Raw genomic sequence first — 21,472 nt, 5'->3', positions numbered from 1 at the left:
GAAAAGCAAAATGTCAGCTCAACTGTAGCCTACTTCGGAGAATTTAATACAGACAGATGTTAAATTGTATTCACTTTTATATTATATTATTTATATTCATCTTCTGTTATTTATGCACTTCTGTTTATGTAGGCCTGTGTGCTAAACCTCCAACAAAGGAAATTGCTTCCATTTATTTTTTCACGTTTACATCCAGATTTTTACAAATTTCTTTTTCCTTTCAGACCAGGAATTCACCAATCCTTCTCCTCTCTCATACCTGAAATATACCACTACTTTTCATATGGAGATTTGCACCTTTCTCAAATGTCAACACCTCCCAAAGAACACTGATAAGGCTGTTCCAAAATTGATCGACTTGACAAGTCTTTTGAACACTCACACCAGACAGTCTGGTGTTATTGAAGGTTTGATTACATTAGCATATTTCAGACAGCGATTTAGTCCTCGGTGTCAACTGCTGTTTCCAAGATCAAGAATTAACTTTGAACCTCAGCTTTTAAGTTCTTACAGTGCACAACACAAAATGGATTTTTAGACGTCCACAAACTAGATCTGCGGCTGAACCTTGTGGTAACAATGACTCTACTACATCAGCAATTTCCATGGCAATATGTTAAATATGTTTTGTCAATCACAAAAATGCTCACCTAATCAAACTCATCCATTCAATTTTGAAATACAACTTTGCCTCCTAGCCTGATAACCCAGCGGTGGGAAGGAACTAAGAACATTTTACTCAGGTACTGTACTTAAGTACAGTTTTCAGGTACTTTACTTGATACATATCGACTCCAAAACAGTTCAGAAGGGCATATTCTACTTTTTACTCCATTACATTTATTTGATAACTATAGTTACTTAGCAGATTCTGATTAGTAATATAATATAATATATATATAATCAGTAAATAAAGTATGATGTATTATTATTGGTTTATTGATCACTTGATGATTTAGCAAGTACCCGCATAATAAGCCCCAATTGTATCAATAATCATAATCCCATAGCCTAATATAATCATTCTGAAATGGGCCATTCTGCATAATGAGTAGCCTACTTTCACCTTTCGTACTTTAAATAGGATATATATATATATATATATATATATATATATATATATATATATATTGATGCTAATACTTTTGTACTTTTACTTAAGTTTGATTGTACGGTTTTTACGTGTAACAGAGTATTTCAGGTCACACACAGAGTACTTCTTCCACCAGTGAGATGACTCCAATGGAACCGTGAACATGCTGGTCAGCTCCCAATCAACAAACAAAGGAACAAACACAATGGGTCTGCTCAGTAGGCTACATCTTCACCCCACCCACCACATGTTCAGGGATGCGAAGCACCGCCTCTGAAACTGATCCCTCTGAGTAAAAGCATTGCTTAATGTGGTCCCTCTGCAGAACTCTCAGCCTCAGAGAGTCGCAGCTAACTGGAAGCGATTCCATAAATCCAGAGTCTGCGAGTCTCCACCCGAGAGGACTTCCATTGAAGAGCAGCCTGCAGCAAAGAAACACCGTGCAACACTCTCATTTTTTTTTTTTTTAAACATTTACGCAACAAAAAAAAAAAACGCTGCGTAAGTAAAACTGAAATCAAACACGGCGGCAGCAAACCTTCTCTGGGATCCCGACTCGAGTCTAGGAAATAAAGCAAGAGGGAGAAGTAGAGATTTCAGCTCGTCTGGAGTTTTGGAAGGAACAAAATGTCTAAACCTAATTACTCCGGCACATTTCATATGGTGGATCAGGTTAATATGGACGCCTACCTCGCAGCTTTAGGTAAGACTATTTCAGTGGCATTATTGTAGCTTACAAAGCTGTTAGCCTTAAATCAATTCGTCTTCTTTATTAAACCCCTCCACATTCAGACTTTTTATACCCTTTTATGTGTTCATGTGTATATTTTCGTTGCTTTGAGGTATTTGTCAAATCTTTCACAATGTGGATCATCTTCATTTCCAGCTGCACACTAGTGGAATGAAATCACCACCATGTCCTTTCTATGACCCCCCCCCCCACACACACACACACACACACACACACACACACATGGGTGTATCCAGTATGACAAGACAAAGCTCCTCTTTAATACAACAACAATAAAGTATAGCTCATGTTATATTTAATTGTATTATTAATTATCTTCTCTCTTAGATATTAATTTTGCCCTGAGGAAGATTGTGTGTCTGTTGAAGCCCTCCAAAGAGATCACCCATGAAGTGGCCACAGGGGCCATGAAGATCCGCACTCTCACCACCTTCAAGAACTTCAACATGGATTTCACTATCGGAGAAGAATTCACTGAAGACCTGAGACCAGTGGACGGTCGTACCTGTCAGGTGTGTGGTGATGTTGCTGTTGTTGTTCTGAATATTCACATTGACTTGTTTGGAGATGCGTACAGGCTTGCTGATACTGTGAGTATACCGCATCATAACTTGTTATACAAGTTGGCTGTGTGTGTGTTTTTAATTAGGAATGTCATCCAACCTACTGCTGTTGTTTTGTGCTGTAAGCACCATTCAGGAAACAAGTGCATGAATCAGAATGAGCGCCATTATCTTGCATTGACCAAAACAAGACAAATGAGCAAACGGAAGCAAAAGAAAAGAGAGGTTTTGAACTCATGGACGCCCTTTTGCAATGCACAAAGACTCATGTGAGCTACTTTACAGTATATACTAATTGCACAACATCTCTGTGCTCATGCAGACTACAGTGAGCTGGGAAGGAGATAACCTGGTTTGTGTACAGCGAGGCGAGAAAGATGGACGAGGCTGGACACACTGGCTGGAGGGTGACAAGCTGCATTTGGTAAGGATGTATGGATGGAGTGAAAGTAAGTGAGGAAGAAGCCAAAGTGGAGGGAGAGAGGGATACGGAACAAGGAAAAAAAATATTTAAAACATAAAAGGAAACAAATGCTAAAATGTAAATGCTAAATTAGGGCGGACATGCAAATAAGACAGGGTTTGGAAGTTGCTATTGCCTTATGAGGTTGCACTACACTGTCTTTGTGGGAAGAAGTTCTTTGTTTGATTGAAGAAGGGTTTGTGGAGCTTTGTGCATGCTTGAGGGGGAATAGTAGGACCATGCAAAGGAAGGCAAACAAAAAAGAGGAAGAAGACCGTTGAATGCACAGCTTGATAAAGTGTAACAATTACCACACGACCAAGGTAGAAGAATGGTTCTTTAACGTTTCCCTTGTAAAAGAGTTTAAGATTATAGATAATCTGTCAGCGCTGATTAAGACTTCAAACAATCAGCATTGTTCAGCTAAATAACTCTCGCAGGATTTCTAATATCTCTGTTGCAGTCAGGACAAAGCAAGGTGTTGTTGAAGTCCAAACTAGGGGAGAATTGCAAAAGAAATGCCAGCGGGGATCAGGTTCTAAAATGGTGGATTTTAAAGGTTACACAAAGCAAGCGAAGGGAGCAGCGAGAGAATAATAAAGAGTTAATGAGTAGGTGGGAAGTTGGAGGAGGAAAGGGGGGAATGGGTTCAATGGAGGAAATAAGTAGATGTTGAAAGAGTGGAAGATTAATTATGAGGTCAAAGGATGGGGGGGGGGGGGGTTGAGGGGTTTGTGTATTACTCATTAATCTCTCCTTTGACTTGCCAAACTGTTTTACTAATTCTTACTATTCATTCACACCTCCCCCCTCCTTCTCTTTCCTCCCCTTGATGTTTCTTTCCTCTCTGCAGGAGATGAGAGTTCAGGACATCGTTGCCAAGCAAGTCTTCAAGAAGGCTGATTGAAGTAACTGAAAATATGTTTTAGTGAAATTATTCTTTACATAATACAGTTAAAGGGATACTTTGCCTATGTTTAACCAGCTTTCTATCATAACAATGTGGGTACTATGTAAATGAAGCGTTATTATAGAACCCACGCAACTTCTAGGCAAGACCCGCCCTTCCATACTATTCACACGCTACTATTGGCCAGGAGACCATGCTTACGCAAGGTAACGGAACCCGATTTCTTCAGGTCCTAACCCCTGACCAGTCAGCTATTGTAACCTAAACTACTAGAGGTCAATGCTTAACCCCAACCAATCGTGCTGCATCGTGGGCGGGACTTGCCTAGAAGTTGCGTTGGATCCATAATAACTCGTAAATGAACTATGGTAAACTTCCCCTCCATCTTGCCAGCTCCCAGATCTCCGTGCTCATCTCCCAGCGAAACGGCATCAAATTATGCGTTTTGCTGCCCCCCTCTCTCTCCCTCTCTCCTTCAAATTTAGACCGAACTAAGATTAAACTGTAAAACTAGACAGTGCTGATCAAATATAAACAAAGTCATCCAACCAGCTCACCTAGATGTCTTTCAGAAGCATCTTTTAGCTTACCATTTAGCTGTAATACGAGATTGTTTGCTACCAGCCGGTCGCCATATTATATCTGTGAGGTGTTCGCGTTAGGCTCGTTCGAGATGAGCCATGCCTGCGCAGAATCAATCAACCCCAGCGTTCCCAGTGCATGCCAGTTAGATTTGTGACTTGATCCCGACTTGCTCTGACGTCACGCACACTTGGGTAACGGTAACCTCAGATCATGGCGGCCGCAGGTTTGAGACGCAGGCAGCGCAGTTGCTCTTCACCGACTCCAAGACCCAGGCGGACCCAGGGCATGCTGGGAAACGCCTGCCTCTCAGCTGATCTAACAGCTGATTGGTTCAGAATCGACTCAACATGATGACATTTTATATACATTTCTTATTGCTTTTGAATTGGAGAGATTTTAATTCATATTTCTCTGATTTAAAGGCTTATTCTGTACAGAACACATGTAGTGTGGCTGATAGTTACATTTATAAATCAGAGAGATTAAATCCGTTCAAATTACGGATCATCTACAGTCTGTTGTTTATCAACATCAGCAACAGATCACATGTAGAGCATTTTTATAGCTACTCTATTTTAATAACGACAACTGAAGACTTTGTACAGGCTGATATATGGGTCTGATAACATTTTATTACATCGGAATCAGACCTAACAGAATGTGAGTGTTTCTGTGACTTCCTGTTCAGCCTAAAGGCTGCTGGAAGCGGCTGGAAACTGTCCGACTTGACCGCAGCTTTTTGTCACCGCCCCCTGCTGCTGCCGCCTGCTCTCGTCTACTTTACAGACGAGGCGCAGTTAATCTTGAACGAGCCTACTGTGTAACCCACCAGCAGGAGCCTTTATTGTTTTGGTGAGGCGCAGTGCATTTTGGTAGTTGTAGTTTTATTTTTAATTTTTTTAGAACGTTTTGAGCAAAGGGAATACCACAGCCCCTTTTCTTAGTTTTCTCTGGCCTTGTAGCACCAATTTAAAACAGCCATGTTTTATGAAAAGACCCTTTTTCCATTGGCAAAATACTTCTTTAAGGACTCGGTACAACATTTGAATCATTTTTATAGTTTTTTTTTATTATAATCAACATTATTTTGAAATATCACAATAAGACCTGTAAAAATACATCGTAATTACCTCTGTCTAATGGTACTAACTGAGAATGACTTGTGTAAACATTCCCTACACACTTCCTCATATTGCACTATCGATCTTTACAATGTTATAAACAAATTTTACATCTGTCAGAAGTCACTGCTGCCTCTTTCATTCAACACCTCATTCTCCAAGATTTGTGTGTGTTGCATATCTTAAGGTTGGTGGTTATAATTTGTAATACAATGTACTTTTAAAAAAAATAGATATCATTTAATTTATAATTACAAAATACATGATTTACTATAAACGTTAAGCCACAGAATCTTTTTTTTTACAATAGTTACTCAAACAGGAGAAAATACAGTATTTGTTAGGGGCTATTTTCTTGCTTCTATAAAATACAGTGTCCACATTCATGGTAATGAAGTAACAGGTTACACAGTGTACAAGTGTCACTCGCTGAGTGTGTTTGGATGACACCGGAGCTCCATAAAGAATAATAAGCTGCTTTGACTACACATACATACTTGTTGGAAGGATATATTCATTGTTGGTTTGGCCTTTTCATAGGATTTGTCAGAAAAAGAAAAATATAGCATTATAAATATAATTATTATCTAATAGACCCCACTGAGCTGTAGCTAAAAACACAGACAGCAGTGCAGTAACTTGTGAAGCTTGTATCTAAGACTCATTCACATTAAAAATACTGACTCAAGTACAAACCTCCATCAGTGTTTTGGAAAAATACCTTTTAGCTGTTTGCTTTATTGTAAATGCATTACAGAAATATCACATCACTTGAGCTGAACTTCTCATTAAAGTCCTGCAGGGGGTAGCAAACCATCAGCCACCTTCAAGTCTTCTGGAAAAGTGAAACCTTTACTCTTTAGTTTTTTTGGTATAAATAGGTTCAGTTTGAGGTTTGAAAACTAGTTGCAGCATCCACAAACTGGAGTGGGACTCTGAGCTCCATCAGCATACTGTTACACCAACATCTACTTGATTATGTCCCACACCACTCGTCCTCCTGTGGCTCTGAGTAGCTCCTGAGGAAGTTGCTGGTGCAGTATCCAGTACTTCCATTCGTGTAGCTGGATTCAACGAATGAAACCGAAGGCTTCAGTGGAATTATAGGAATGATGCTGTCCACCCTGTCTTGTGTGACGCAACTGACCGCGTTATCGTCTGAGGAGGATAATAAAAACAATGTTTAGTGTGACCATTTTTAAAAGTAATGTTACATCAAACATGCTTTGCACTTTATGTAATTTATGGCCATCTTATGGGGCTGAAAGCATTTATGAGCATGGGAAATTAATGTAGACAATTAAGAGTTGGAAAAGGGAATACATTTTTCACTCTAATATACGATGCTTGAAAGTTTAAAGGAAAACACCAACATAAAGTGTCTTTGAAACTCTACTGGTGGGATGAACACCAATCTACCAAAAGATATTCCCCCATTTGACAATTTGGTGGTGGCTTAGAGGTGTTGCGATCTGGTGGCTGTGAGGGCCACGGTGTATTTAGATACATATCATAGCCCACATTCGTTATCTTTTTCCATTCTTGTATTCAGAGTTTCTAAGTGGTACTTAGTTGCTTAGAAATTAATGTAATTGTGGATTAATGCACGACATAAAATCTTAGATTAGATTTTTTGTATTATCATTATTCTACAATTGGGCTGCGCTGCACGCCCACGACGTTGCGTCAATTGCCCGAAGTGTGGGAAAACAACAATGTGCATGCCCAAAGCTGACTGCCTGTTCTGTTGTCATTTGATGCTAGTAGCTAGCTAGTTGTCAGCCATTAGTATTTCCTTTTTGTTAATTAACTGCGGTCAACATGAACGATGTGGATTATCTACTACAGCACACATTTAAAGGTCTGCATATTGAAGACAAATTTAAGATTAACACCTCGTACCCACCAGCTGCGGGGAAATTATTATGAACCAAACCCCTGGTAAAAAATAATAATGCTAATCTGTAAACAAAATGGCTAATGTTAAGATAGCTTGACTTTTTTTTTTGGCTTCCTGGCTTCCGGGGTGTTTTATTCAGAATGTGATCTCAAGCATCTTTCTGGGAAGATTACCAAACGGTAAAATTGGGCAAACATAGCTAGCTAGCCAAACTGGCAGCTGGGGACTGAACAGTAATGTTAACATCAATGTTAACAGCAAATTGAGAAGAACAGGTAGCTATGTGCTCAGTTGCATTATCACCTGTGTTAAACTGTTAAACCTGTGTGAGAAATGTGAAATTGTGCGTTATGTCAATTGTATTTTCTGGTTTTGCGTCTGTCCAAAGTATTTGTTGCCCATTTTGGGGTTCACCCGTGGCATCGACCACAATGAACCACAATGTCCCTGGTTTGAGTCCGGTGTGCCAGTTTAGCTGGTGATCATGTTAACTGGTGATATTTGCATGAAATCAGTGAATATTCAACAAGGCCCTGCCCTGCGTTCTGCTCTGCCTCCGCCCCTCGAGTGCAAGAGGTTCACATTTTCACGAAGTGTTTGTAAGTGAGACCAAATAATGGATATCGCTGAAAACATCACCAGTTTATGTGTAATATATCCGTTTAAGCATTATCCACACAAATAGGACACATACCATATGAACAGAAACAAATAAAACAAAACAACGCACTAGAGATCTAGCTGGGATTTGAACCTTGGACGTCATGGACAAAAAAAAGTTTACAAACTAGCTTCTGCGTTATCTATACCACTACACTACACTGAAATGATTTTGTTATTTCTATCTATACATTGGACTTTTAGTCTAAGTTACAGTAACACAGGTTAACATATGAGAGAAATATACGCCCATGTTAACTGGTGATATCACAATTTAACATGGGCAAATGCAAGCCTTGAAACAGTAAAGTAGGTTCATCTTTGCCTCACATACCGAAAACTAACTGATGTACAACAAACATGTACATGTAACACATTATTCCGTTTTGGGGGTAAAAATGAAACACGTCTGTCATGCGCAAACGTGATCATTTATCATTGTTATTGTGGGCCATCTCATACGAAGAATGTGTAGGCCTATCTCAGCACAAACAGTCCATTTCAACCTGTTCCACATATCTGACAGCAGCAACATATCTGAATGTTATCAAACTCTCTCAATACATCAAAGCTTTGTAATCATATACCATAATGACCATTTTGTGTCGTCAAAGTAGGCCAACAAATGATGTGTGGGAGAAATAAAAGTCAAACTCCAAGAAACTAAGCTTCATATGTTCTTCACTTCAAATCACTAGACTTTTGCTGCAACCCACTTCATAACTTAACCAAGACTAAGATAACACTAAGTCGCCCAAGAGAAAACGAGGATCAGCACCTTGCTGCAAAACATTCAAAGCTATATGGTCATAACAATAGTGTATAGGCTACCATAAGACAAAAAATGCGATTCTGGGTCAACACAGATATACTATGGGTCTAATGAAATTAAACACAACTATAATCAGTTGACTTGTGGCACAGGTTGAAAGGGACAGTTTGTGCTGAGATAGGCCTACACATTCTTCATATGAGATGGCTCACAATAACAATGATAAATTATGGTTAATTACTTTCGCTGTTATGTAATTACATATTTTTCAATCTAATTTCACGTCAATTACTTACTTACATTACAGTATTTTTTTTTGCACTATGGCCACCTCACTTTACGTAAATACTTTTTATATAATGCCACTTTACATTCATTCAGTGTTTTTTTTTTTGTTTTTTTGCTCATTGTCTGTTGTTTGCCTGTTTGTTCGGTTGTTTGTTGGTTTGTTTTTATTGTGGAAAAACTGCTGCTGTAATGAGTGAATTTCCCCATTGTGGGATAAATAAAGTATTATCTAATCTAATCTAATCTAAAGCTGCGAGCAGTGATGGACGGGCCCTTGCGCCTCGGCGCGCGTCGGGGTTACCGGCGGACGCCGCTCCTTGCGACCGTGCATTTGCGCGGCACTCAGACACTGCAAATCGTCAGCAATGAAAAGGGAAGTCCCCGCTGAGTTCAACGATACCTCACACAAGACTCTACGTCATGCGGTTCATTAGCTGTGAAAAGGGGCAAATGTTATGAAAGGGGGTGTTGCCTGAGTAAGTGGGCGTGGTCATATTATAGGGGGCGGCTCAGTATCACATGTAGACCACACAGTCTGAGTTTCATGTAAATCGGATGATGTTTGTCATATAAGGCAGATTTCCTGGTGCCAGCTATGACCAAAAGTCAATTTTGGCCTGTAGGTGTCCTCAGGCCTGGACCCTTGTCAATCATGAGAAATTTCGGGCAGATACGACAACGTACACTCAAGTTACAACAACTTCTTTGTTCATTGCTAAACACTCAAAATGGCCGCCACGCCACGCCCACAACGTCTGACGAAAACTTTTTCTTTTAATAACTTTTCATCTTTAAGGTGTTGGGATGGTACAGACCAAGTTTGAAGTCTATCGGATGAAATCTCTAGGAGGAGTTCGTTAAAGTATAGCACCTTGACTTTTAGGCGTACTTCCTGTTGCCACTAGGGGGCGCTATGACTTTAAGTAAATATCGGCCTTTATTTGTCCTCAGGGTTGGACTCTTATGAATCCTGAAAAGTTTCGAGCCAGTTGGACAACGTACACTTGAGTTATACCCACTTCCTGTTTCGGCGGCGAAACGCACAAAATGGCCGCCCCGCCACGGCCACGCCCTATGACAAAAAGTTTTTCATCTTTAACATCTTAAGATGGGACAGACCGAGTTTGAAGTGGGGGCTCAATTTTTTTTACTTTCTAGGGGGCGCTAGCGAGCCATTTCTGTGCGCCTATTCCCGAAACTTAAAATATGTAAATTTTCACCAGACTTGATTGAATATGTTAAGGCCCTCAAAAAGGCAATTAATTTGGTGTAATAATAATTCCTTCAGTTTCAATAGGGCCTTCGCCGCTGTCAGCGCTCGGGCCCTAATGATCACGTTTGCGCATGACTGACGTGTTTCATTTTTACATAAAGTGTTAAGTGGGATCATACATGTTTGTTGTACATCAGTTAGGTATGTGAGGCAAAGATGAACCTACTTTACCGTTTTGAGGCTTGCATTTGCCCATGTTAAATTGTGATATCACCAGTTAACATGGGCGTATATTTCTCTCTCTCTCTCGCGTATATATGTTAACCTGTGTTAACTTAGACTAAAAGTCCAATATATAGATAGAAATCTTAAAAACATTTTAGTGGTGCGTAGCGTAAGAAGCTAATCTACCAATTTTTTTGTCCAAGGTTCGAATCCCAGCTAGATCTCTAGTGCGTTGTTTTGTTTTATTTGTTTCCGTTAATACGGTATGTGTCCTATTTGTGTGGATAATGCTTAAACGGATGTATTACACATAAACTGGTGATGTTTTCAGCGATATCCATTATTTAGTCTCACTTGCAAACACTTCGTGAAAATGTGAACCTCTGGCACCCGAGGGGCGGAGGCAGAGCAGAACGCAGGGCAGGGCCTTGTTGAATATTCACTGATTTCATGCAAATATCACCAGTTAACATGATCACCAGCTAAACTGGCACACCGGCTGGGAACCGTTGTTGCATGTCATCTCTCTTATTTGCTGCCATCTCTCTAATGTCAAAATATCTTATAAAGAAATGACAAATGCTAACACAAAATAATTTTTATTGAATAGCGTAATATAAAACTGGTGTGTCTGCATATAGCAGTGCTTAGGGATTTCTCACCTGGGTTAAAAAGCGGCAACTTGCAGCACTCCACGGTGCAGCTCTCTTGGCAGTGACCGTTCAGCTCTGTGAACGGTAGAGGCAGCTCCAGCGAAGTGATCGGTGTTGCTGGAACCATATCAACCAGAGAAACAGGAACACTGGAGCCGGCTGTCAAACACAGAAGATGTCACAAATAGGGTCAAAATACGATTATTCAGTATAATGCTCAGAAGGAATATCTTTGGACATAGTACTGGTAACTTACTGTATATTCAATACAAAAGTATACAGATTGGTCCTTAGGGGGCACTATAATCTCTCAAAATCTGCTCTAGCACCAAAAGTCAGAGGTGTGGTAAGGTGAAGTTTGATCTGATAAATATCTGAACAACTTTGTCTCTAGGAAAAGTTCATCATACTTCTTAAAATATACATTCATAAACTTGTAAAATTCAAATGTACCACAAGTGTGACTCAATATTAAAGTGATACTCCTTCTCAAATTTATCTTTTGAATATGAAAAACTCACATCCTGTAGACTTGAAAGATATTTGTAAAACGTTTGTAGTTTCCTTTTTCACAGAGAAAAAAAAAAAACTACAAAAAAGTCAGATTTGACTCACAGAAGTTCCAATACGTTCCATAGAGTGGAATAATTATCAACCTTCAAAATAAACTTGCCAGTGCAGCATAATTCACTTCTCTGCTGTTCATGTGTTCAGTATTCACCATATGTAAATACACTGCTTTCTATCTACTTTTTCTGTCAGCATTGGAATCCATTGAAGCCACTATGAATGAAAGTTATACGACGACCTTTCAAACGTACATGCTCCAAATCCAAGGGGGGCCCCAAAGACCTGTGTTTTTGTGGGCCAACATCATTATCTGTCTTGTCTAGTGGCCTTGTAAATGAACCCTATGTCACAATTTAAATGCTGCAAGCTCAGGCAGCTAATTCTTGCCCTGGTGCCTCCTAAAGGGTTAATCCAGCCACCAGAAGAGTGAGTGATAACTGACTCAAAGATCCCCTCCAGGCTTGTTCTAGGACATAACAAATACTAAATATTTTACGTCTAAAAATGTTTTTTCCACACAAAGGTTCAGTAACCTAGTTAGGCTACATTTTGTTGAAATTATTCCTTCTCCCTCATTAAAAAAAAAAGTAAAAAAATGTAAATATGTTTTATTTTAACAGTTCAACTACTGGCCCATGATTTCTCCTAATCCCACTGAAAAGCCCATTTTGTCTGTATATGTTAAGGAGGTTTCAAGTTTTCACATCCCATTGTGTAAGTGTCATACTGGACTTCTGAACTAGTTGTGAAGCCCTACCTTCTCTTTATTAATTGTATTTCATCTGTAGATTCCAGTATTCACACCTTGATTCACTGGAAATATAGTAAATGTCAATGAAATACAACACCATCAGCCAAAACAATTAGCTATGAGATTGTGCCCCATGCGTGGGACCTATTTCTCGGTATGAGTTAACCGCCTGTGAAGTGTGCGTCACATTATACCAAATAACTGTGTCAGGCTGAATATGTACAGGATGTGGTTTCCCCATTCAGTTTGTCATGCTCGCCGCTGAGCTTGTTTAGCATCACGTAACAAGCTTCCTATTTACCCTTCCTGGGTTACTACTAACTCATATAAATTCTGCTTTTGTTACATTTCTTTTCACATAAATGAATTCCAGACCACAGTTCTAATTAATATAATATATATAGTAATATAATATATATCATTTACCCATGTTTATGTAAATTTCATTTGACCTTACTCAGATTTTTTTTTAAATAAATGGTCTGTAAAGGAAACCGTGGGATGGTATGTGTGAAAGAGATTAGCAGTGACCTTAAACTGTACACTTCAAAGCAAATTTTATCTCAGTTGTGGCTAACAACATGCGTAGTTACTGTCAGTGGGTGGGCATGCCTGCACACCACTTCGTCGCCTCTTTGGGAAGACTTTTTTTTTGTCCTCATTTTAAATAATGAGGACAAAAGTGTGTGAAAAACAATGATGAAACACACCTACACATGTGACGCATTGTACACACCTGCTTTGTATGACTTGCGTTTTGCCCTCCAGCAGACGATACCAAAAAGGACAAGTGCGGTCAACACGAGTCCTGACCACAGGCCTGCGGGTAATATCCAGGGACAATCTAATAAGCAAAGAGAGGGGATGTTAGAGGGGCCTAAATACATTTTCAAGGTTTCCTCCTAAAAGCACAAGTAACGTCTGGGAACTTAAGTGGGAGTGAGTGATTACTGAATACTTTTGATTCCTCATTAATAAGGTAATGAATAAAATGACTGAGACTAAAAAAATGGACTGAAACGTATTTCTGAAATCTCAATAAAAAACTATGAAAACTATTATGAAGGAATATTTATTACATTTCTATTTCATTTAAGTAATTTGTAAATTAAACAAGATTGATGCCAAGGCATACCATTATTACTAACACTTTATTTAACATTTTTTAGTATGTAAACTATTAAGTGGTTTATAATACACTATAATGTATTTGTAAGGTGCGATTATTTTGTTACATATTGTTTATTCATGTATGTTTCAGCATTTAAAAAAAAAAGTAGAAAGTCTGATTCCAGCTTCTTAAATGTGAATATTTTCGACTTTCTTCACTCCTCTGTGACAGTAAACTGAATATCTTTAAGTTTTGAACAAAACAAGACAGTTGAGGATGTCATCTGAAAACACTGATCAACATTTTCACCATTTTCTGGCATTTTATAGACCACACCACTAATCAACTAATCGATCAACTATGAAAATAATCGTTAGAGCCCTTATGTAGCTGTTCCATTACACACAGGAACAAATCCCTACAGTGTGAACAGCATTACATGTGGCTTTTAAACTGTATTAATGTGATCTACAAATGATAATATATATCTAATATTATTGTTATTGTGTTTTCTTTTATACACCAGTTAGTTATCTAAAATGAATAAACAACTTTAAGTTTAGCTAGTAATACCTTACATACTTATGGATACTAAATAGGTGGGACTAAAATGAAGCACCTGTGGTTGAAACGGATATTTTCCTTTTGTGTAATGAAAACGTTTTTGTTTCCAGGGAAAACAAAGTGTCACAGGTAGGCTACATTTTCCACCTAATCTGTACAGTAGCAGCAGAAGTAAGATCTGTACATTATACTTATTTGACTGGATTGAACTGATCGCACAAAAAAATGAAAACTCTGATAACTTCAGCATAGAGTTAAAAAAACACACACAAGTAGGGAAGAAGTTGCAATGTAGGACGTTTTTCTAAACTTCCATGTCTCTTCATTCCTCAGTGGACTCAAACAAAACTCTTCTTTCACCTGATTGGGTACTTTGACCTTTGTGACTTGCACTGGCCTGATTTATTTGCTTCTGTTTTTTTTTATATATTTGCTTAGACAAATGGTGCTTGTGTCCGAATCATGAATGTATTTTATAGATACATATCAACTCTCATAGCATGTGTTCTATCTGTAAAGTCCACTGAAGAAATCCTAGCAGTGCCACAACATCCGTTCATTTTAGCCAAGCTAGCGACAACACAACATCTTGAAACAGTCCCCTTAACTTGTCCTTTCTTCAGAGCACTGCATTCTCTCTTGGCTTTAACCTCCACGCATATGTTCTTACATCCCTCCACTCCTACACTTCATCCTCGACTATCTGCCTGCTGCTTGAGTAAATTTAAAATCCTACCAAAAGAACACTCCCACACACTTATCAATATTTAATGTTTTGTCACTCACAGCCTTCACTCTCCGACTCGACTCTTTTCCTTAAACCTACAATAACAGATTATTTTGCCCACTTGGGTGAAGCAGTAAGAGTTGATGTGGCGAACTTTTTGGCAAACAGGTGCTTATTACATCCAGCAGTTACGGAGCAAAATTATCACTCATTAGCTGCCGTGTTTTCTGGACACCTGATGGATTTAGGTCCAATATTCACTCTCTTTTAGCTCTGTTTTTGCTAGGTTTTTTCTCTCTCTCTGTTTTACTAACTCCTGCGGGAAATATCTTACTACCAAATGCTACACTAAGTCCGCTAGCTAGTTGCTAGCTGTTGGTGGGTTTTTAGAGCTTTTACGTTGAAAAAAAGCTGCCTGTTGTGGCCAGAAACGCCACCATGAGAATGATGATCGTTCAGAATGATCTAATACAGTAAAATTGCGGCCGGGAACAAAGAGCTGACACTATAAAGCTCAGTTGACCCTTTTCACATGGTCACGTATTGTTTACACATTGTTATGATACATTTATGTTAAAAAAATATTGATTATTGGAAATGAAATGTTTATTCTCTAAAGGTGGAATTATAGCCTAGAAATCTAGACGCACCCTAGGGGCAGCAAATTTAATTTGCAGCCAGGGTGGTCTAGGCACTCTCTGTTGGCTTACGAGCTGGAAAAACCAAACTCTAGTCAGGCCAATCAGATCGTGTATAGAGTCGGTGGGCGAGCTTATGGCTGCTGCTGCTGCTGGGAACAGCGGTCTTCTGGAAGACTTGGAGTTAAGCTTTTCTTTGAGAAAAGAACAAAGAACGGCACTGAAATCATTCTTAAAAAAGGAAGATGTGTTCGGAGTTTTGCCGACCAGATACGGCAAAAGTTTAATCTATCAACTAGCTTCGCTACCTTCTTCGTTGCTCTGCCTAGTTGTAGCGGAATTTGAAAGACAACCGTTTATCCCGCCCCTCGGATTGAGCCCTGTCATTGGTGAGTTCCATGACCCAACATCTTGATGTGGGTCTGGTTTGTCAGGCTAGTGGAATTACCCTTTATGACAGAATCGCACCCATCTCCTGTTAGAGACATACCAACTGCAACAAGTGCCTTAAGTTGCTATGTTCCTTTGGAATGATTTTGCCATCTGTACTACTTCTACTTCCTCTCTTAATGACTTGGTCATATGACACATAGGAACTAAAGTGCAACAGTAACTCACTGAGTCAGGCAGGATAAGAGAATCCGCTACATTTCACAAGTTAATTTAAACTAAGATCTAAAGAGATGATACACATTTGTCACAACAGCCTAAAGGTAAAAATGAGGACCTACGAGTTATAAAGTTGCCACAGATGGCATCAGTTGTTCGGGTTCCTGGAGTTTTCAACAGTCTTCCAAAGTCCTCACATCTGAAAACAACATTCAAAGAAATGTATATCAACATGCTGTCTAGTGTATTTACAGCTAAATGAAAATGGGAAAATATTGGAATGTTTTTTTTTTAAATGTTTGTCCCAGTAGAACCTGAAAGTTTCAGACAAGTGCCAAAAAGTTTCTACAGTGTGATTAAAATATAGTCACAGAAGATGGGATCATGTGAATGTTTCGGGTTTGGAGACTGATGATGTCAACTGAAACTACACAGTAATTTCTGCTGTGCCTCTGAGGATGACTAATAAATGACGCACATCACATTCTATCACATTACATACATCGACATCCTCCTTTGGCTTTACATTTAATAATAACAGTAGACTAATAGTGGAGATGCGGTCTAACCTGGTGTGTGTTCGACAGGGCGAGAGGAAATCTGTCACGTTGCTGTAGGTCCCGCCTTCACACGGAGCACAGATTGTATTATTCGTGCGAGTAGCTGCAAGAAAGAATTAGATGTCTTTTCATTTGCCAGTTTGTACTGTATTTTGGTAAGATGCTTACTGTAGGACATAATGATTTATTTTGCATTTTACAATGGAAGCCTACCTCGAACCTTGACCCCTTCACCCAATTGGCAGTGGGTCACTTGCATGCAGTGGTCACATTGATCATTGCTACAGTAGAAACCATCCACACACCCACACACTGTGTTCTCCTGAGCTGTACAGTCCTTTACTTTCTTCTGTTTGTTTTCTGAAAAAGATTTAAAAGAGAGATATAGTGGAAGAGTGAGGTCTCTTCCAGGTTACGGGAAGAGCAGTGATGAAAGAAGTACTTAGATCTTTTACTTAAGTAAAAGTAACAATACCACAGTGTAAACCTACTCTTCTACAAGTAAAAGTCCTGCATTCAAAATTCCATTTCCTTTTCAGAATAATGTATATTATATTACTAGATTATAATAAATAATAATAGTAATACATTTTGACTTATATAGCGCTTTAAAAATACTCCAAGACACTTAACAGTAAAACCATGGTAAGTACAATAAAAGCAGGTGAAGCAATAAAACAATGCAACACATAAAAACAAGCATATTAAACAAGTATAAACGATAAAACCAGCAGCTAACAGTAGAGTAAGTGTGTGGTTATTATAGGGTGAAGGCTATTCTAAAGAGATGGTTTTTGAGAAGTGATTTGAAAGTGTTCAGGTCAGTACAGTCACGGATGTGTATGGGAAGAGAGTTCCAGAGGGAGGGAGCTGCAATGGTGAAAGCTCTGTCACCCCAGGTACGGTGCTTGGTCCTGAGTGGGTGGGAGAGGAGGTTGGCGTCAGAGGAGCAGAGGTTACGGGTGGGGGAGGGGGATTGGGGTGGTGGAGGAGGTCTGTGAGGTAGGAAGGAGCCTGGTTATGGAGGGCTTTGTGAGTAATGAGGAGGATTTTAAACTGGATGCGTTTGGGAACAGGGAGCCAGTGGAGATTCTGGAGGACGGGGGTGCTGTGGTCACAGGAGCAGGTGTGGGTGAGGAGACGGGCAGCAGAGTTCTGGATGTACTGACGCTTATTTAAGGCTTTGGCAGATGAACCAGTTTTGTCTATGTTAATGATGTATTTTCTAAGTTAGTGATGCATTAATGTGCAAACATCACTAATGTTGCAGATGGGAAAGCTGGGTCTAATTTCAGTTAATTTATAAACTGCTGGGTATCTTAATCCACAATGATATATAATAATGCATTAGATTATTAAATTTGTATTTTGTATTAATAATCTGAATCGGAAAAGTAACTCATGTTGTCAAATCAATGTAGTAGAATAAAAAATACAATATTGGCTTCCAAATTGTGGTGGAGTAGAAGTATAAAGTAGCATTAAATGGAAATGCTCAAGTAAAGTACAAGTACCAAAAATTGTAATTAAGTATAAGTTAAGTTCTTGAGTACTTATTTACATTCCACCACTGGAAAGGGCGTTGGGCAGATTATGAGACAACAACCCCCTTGGCCATAGACTGTAAAGAGCACAGACATGTAAAATGCTTCCCACCCCTCCTACATAGAAGCAAGACATCCAGACTGAAAGAGACATGCCGCCTTGTTTGTAGTCATTAAAAGAGACAAAACGACCACAAGGACAAGGCTTTTTGGTTCAGTAAGCCATCTATGGGAAATATTGTCCTCTGATACACACTTGTAATGTTGGCTACATAAATAGGGCTGGGCTTTGTGAACAAACTGTTGGCTGGTTTGTTAACTACCTTACAGACAGAACTCAGTGTGTGCAGGCGGTGGGTAGCACTTCTCGCTACCTAAAAATAACAAAAGGTGTGCCTCAGGGGTCAGTCCTGGGGCCACTGTTATTCATCCTCTACATCAATAATATTGATCATAATGTGTCTAACGTAAAATTTCATTTTTATGCTGATGACACTGTAATGTATTGCTCAGCACCCGCCGCAGACCAGGCCCTCTCTCAGCTACAACTTGCTTTCAACACGCTTCAACATAATCTCTATGATTTAAAACTTGTTTTAAATGCAGATAAAACTAAAGTCATGCTTTTTTCAAATTCAAAATTTAAATCAAATCTACCTTCAATTCTCACTTCTCATGGTACAAAAATGTAATGTGTATCTAAGTACAGATATCTTGGTATTTTAATTGATGATCTATTTCTTTTACCCTTCATATTGAGCAGCTAGCTAAAAGATTAAAACTTAAATTAGGGTTTTATTTCAGAATTAAATCCTGCCTCTCGTTCAAATCTAGAAAGAGGCTGGTCAATGCCACTTTTATGTCTGTACTTGACTTTGGTGATGTTTTATACATGCATGCTTCGTTTAAAAGTTTACATGCACTGGACACTGTACACCATGGAGCTCTGAGGTTCATCACTGGTATGAAAGCCCTCACTCACCACCGTGAACTATATGAACGTGTTGGATGGCCTTCTTTATCAACAAGGAGACTTCAACACTGGCATACTCTCATATACAAGGCTATTCTAGGTCTCCTTCCATCCTACCTTCTGACCTATATCAATGTAAACAGTACCGGGACTTACAATCTTCGTTCCCAGGATCTTTTCATTCTGTCTGTTCCAAAGGTTAGAACTGAGTTGGGGAAAAAGGCATTTAAGTTTGCTGCTCCCTCTGCCTGGAACAAGTTACAGAAATCCATGAAACTTACTGAACTAGTCTCATTGGTAGCTTTTAAGAGGATGTTGTTTGACTTGGAGGCAGCCACATCTGGCTGTAGATGTTTTACCTGATGTGTTTAGGATTCTGGCTGACTTTGAGGGATTTGCTGTTTCAGTTGTTTTATGTTTTTAGTTTTTGTATTTGCATGTAATGTATGTGTGGTTGTACTGCTGCTGCCAGGACACTCCTGAAAAAGAGATTTTTAATCTCAACAAGTTTCTTCCTGGTTAAATAAAGGTTAAATAAAATAAAAAAAATAAAATAAAATTGACTGGACTTGACTTGAGAGTGACAAAGTTTACCTTTTAACAAACTGTTTTCCCCTTTTATTTCCACACTGTAAAACATTTTAAGCTGGTTAAACTTGAAAAGTTCTCCTGCTGCCTTAGACATATAAGTTAACAGAACTAAACTTGAATAATTTGCTTAAATTCTTCCCATTAGCTGTGAAAATTATACAAAACTAACAGGTTCACTGAACCTGAGTACAAATTCAATAGGCTTAAGATATTAAGTTTTCACTATATTCTAGTTTAAAAAGTCAGTTTTTTCATTTGACAGGTTTTTACAGCTGCGGCTGTTTTGCACCTGAGTTAGTGCAAAGACAATACACAGGGCTGCACCTAGTAAGGTTGTTAAAATCATCTTACTCCGCATTGACAGTATCATATTTTCATGTGTAGACTTGTTCCATCTCTTCATTGCAACTATGTGATGTTAACAAGTGAAATATTTAAATCCAAGACTCTTGATTTATACTTTTTTTCAGCCTGACAAACTTGATATCTTTCAAAACTATGGGTCCACCCAAAAGTTAAAATAATCTTGTCAAGATTTAAAAAGACACAGCGTGAGTTATGTAAAGAAAAATTGAAAAGAAGTGGATTTCTGATGCTGTTCACATGAAGAGACAATTGCAAAACGAATATCTATACTCTATTAAAAGGCAGCAGGGGTGAGAAAAAGGAAGGAACTACTGTATGTTTGTGTTTGCATTATAGAAAAAATATGTGTGTGCTTGCATACAGTACTATGTGCATGTGTGTGTGTGACTTACCGGAACGGCACTCCTTGCAGACTTGACATTTAAGCAAGTTATTTTTTGTGGCTGTGTAGAACCCATTATCACATTTGGCACACTCGGTCTTCTTTGTGCTGTAACATTCAACTTTCATGTACTCTCCTGATAAGAGTTGGGAAAACAGAGATATACAGAAGATTTGGATCTCAGGCTGTAATGCAAATACAGTATGTGAGGAATGCTGAAAAGCTGAATATTTACACAGAACCCAGTAAATACTGTGTCGTGGTTTGCATAAGAAAGCGTGTCATCCAAAGAGAAAAGAAATGTGACTGACCTGCAGCACAGCGATCACAGCATGTCCCATCTTGACTACTCTTTGTGCAGCTTATATTAGCCATTTGTTGCCCATTCGATTATAGTCCTCCACCGGTGTGTATAGGATCTAAGCTTAAGACTGCAACGACTGTCTTCCTGTGTACTCTTCCTCTAAACCTGCTCCTAACTTTTGAAATGACAGTAATTTAATTAATCTCAGCTCAAAGAGCATCACTTAGGTACAATCTATTTTCCCTTTCTCCTTTTCTGACTATCTCCACTCTCTTTCTGCTGTCTGAACTGTCTGTGGCTACAGATGTGTTTCCCCTCCTCACTCTTACCTACTTCTTATGTTTTTTTCTGATCCTACACAGTGGAAAACCCCAGTGACCCTAATCTGCTGCTTTCCCCTCCATCTCTCCGTCTCTCTGTCTCTCTGTCTCTCTGTCTCTCGGTCTCTTTTTTTCTCTGTGTCTGTCTCTCCTCATTTCCTTCCTGCCCTAGCCCTCTCACTGTGAAGTAAGCTGTGTGTGTTTCCGTATAGCTACAGGGTGATTTTGGCACATAGCTAAGCAGCACAATGAAACATTTCCTCTC

General features: G+C 39.0%; 2 protein-coding genes across 2 annotated transcripts; one reads left to right on the top strand and one right to left on the bottom strand.

The window, feature by feature from the left end:
- The first annotated feature begins 1,401 nt into the window (after window positions 1–1,401).
- rbp5 (retinol binding protein 1a, cellular) lies at window positions 1,402–5,605 on the top strand. The gene is made up of 4 exons (XM_039805750.1): window positions 1,402–1,796; window positions 2,172–2,356; window positions 2,730–2,831; window positions 3,724–5,605. The coding sequence occupies exons 1-4, from the start codon at window positions 1,721–1,723 to the stop codon at window positions 3,775–3,777; spliced, it is 417 nt and encodes a 138-aa protein (XP_039661684.1). The 5' UTR covers window positions 1,402–1,720; the 3' UTR covers window positions 3,778–5,605.
- On the bottom strand, window positions 5,414–21,465 carry LOC120562185 (tumor necrosis factor receptor superfamily member 5). The gene is made up of 8 exons (XM_039805749.1): window positions 20,895–21,465; window positions 20,594–20,719; window positions 16,941–17,087; window positions 16,737–16,830; window positions 16,290–16,366; window positions 13,255–13,362; window positions 11,207–11,356; window positions 5,414–6,644 (listed from the first exon to the last, which is right to left on the bottom strand). Exons 1-8 carry the CDS (start codon window positions 20,956–20,958, stop codon window positions 6,463–6,465), a joined length of 948 nt encoding a protein of 315 aa, XP_039661683.1. The 5' UTR covers window positions 20,959–21,465; the 3' UTR covers window positions 5,414–6,462.
- Window positions 21,466–21,472: the final 7 nt, after the last annotated feature.

Source organism: Perca fluviatilis, chromosome 7, assembly GCF_010015445.1.
Source record: "Perca fluviatilis chromosome 7, GENO_Pfluv_1.0, whole genome shotgun sequence".
Taxonomy (NCBI): domain Eukaryota; kingdom Metazoa; phylum Chordata; class Actinopteri; order Perciformes; family Percidae; genus Perca; species Perca fluviatilis.
Note: the sequence above shows the minus strand (reverse complement) of the source record. Positions and strands in the feature narration are given on the sequence as shown.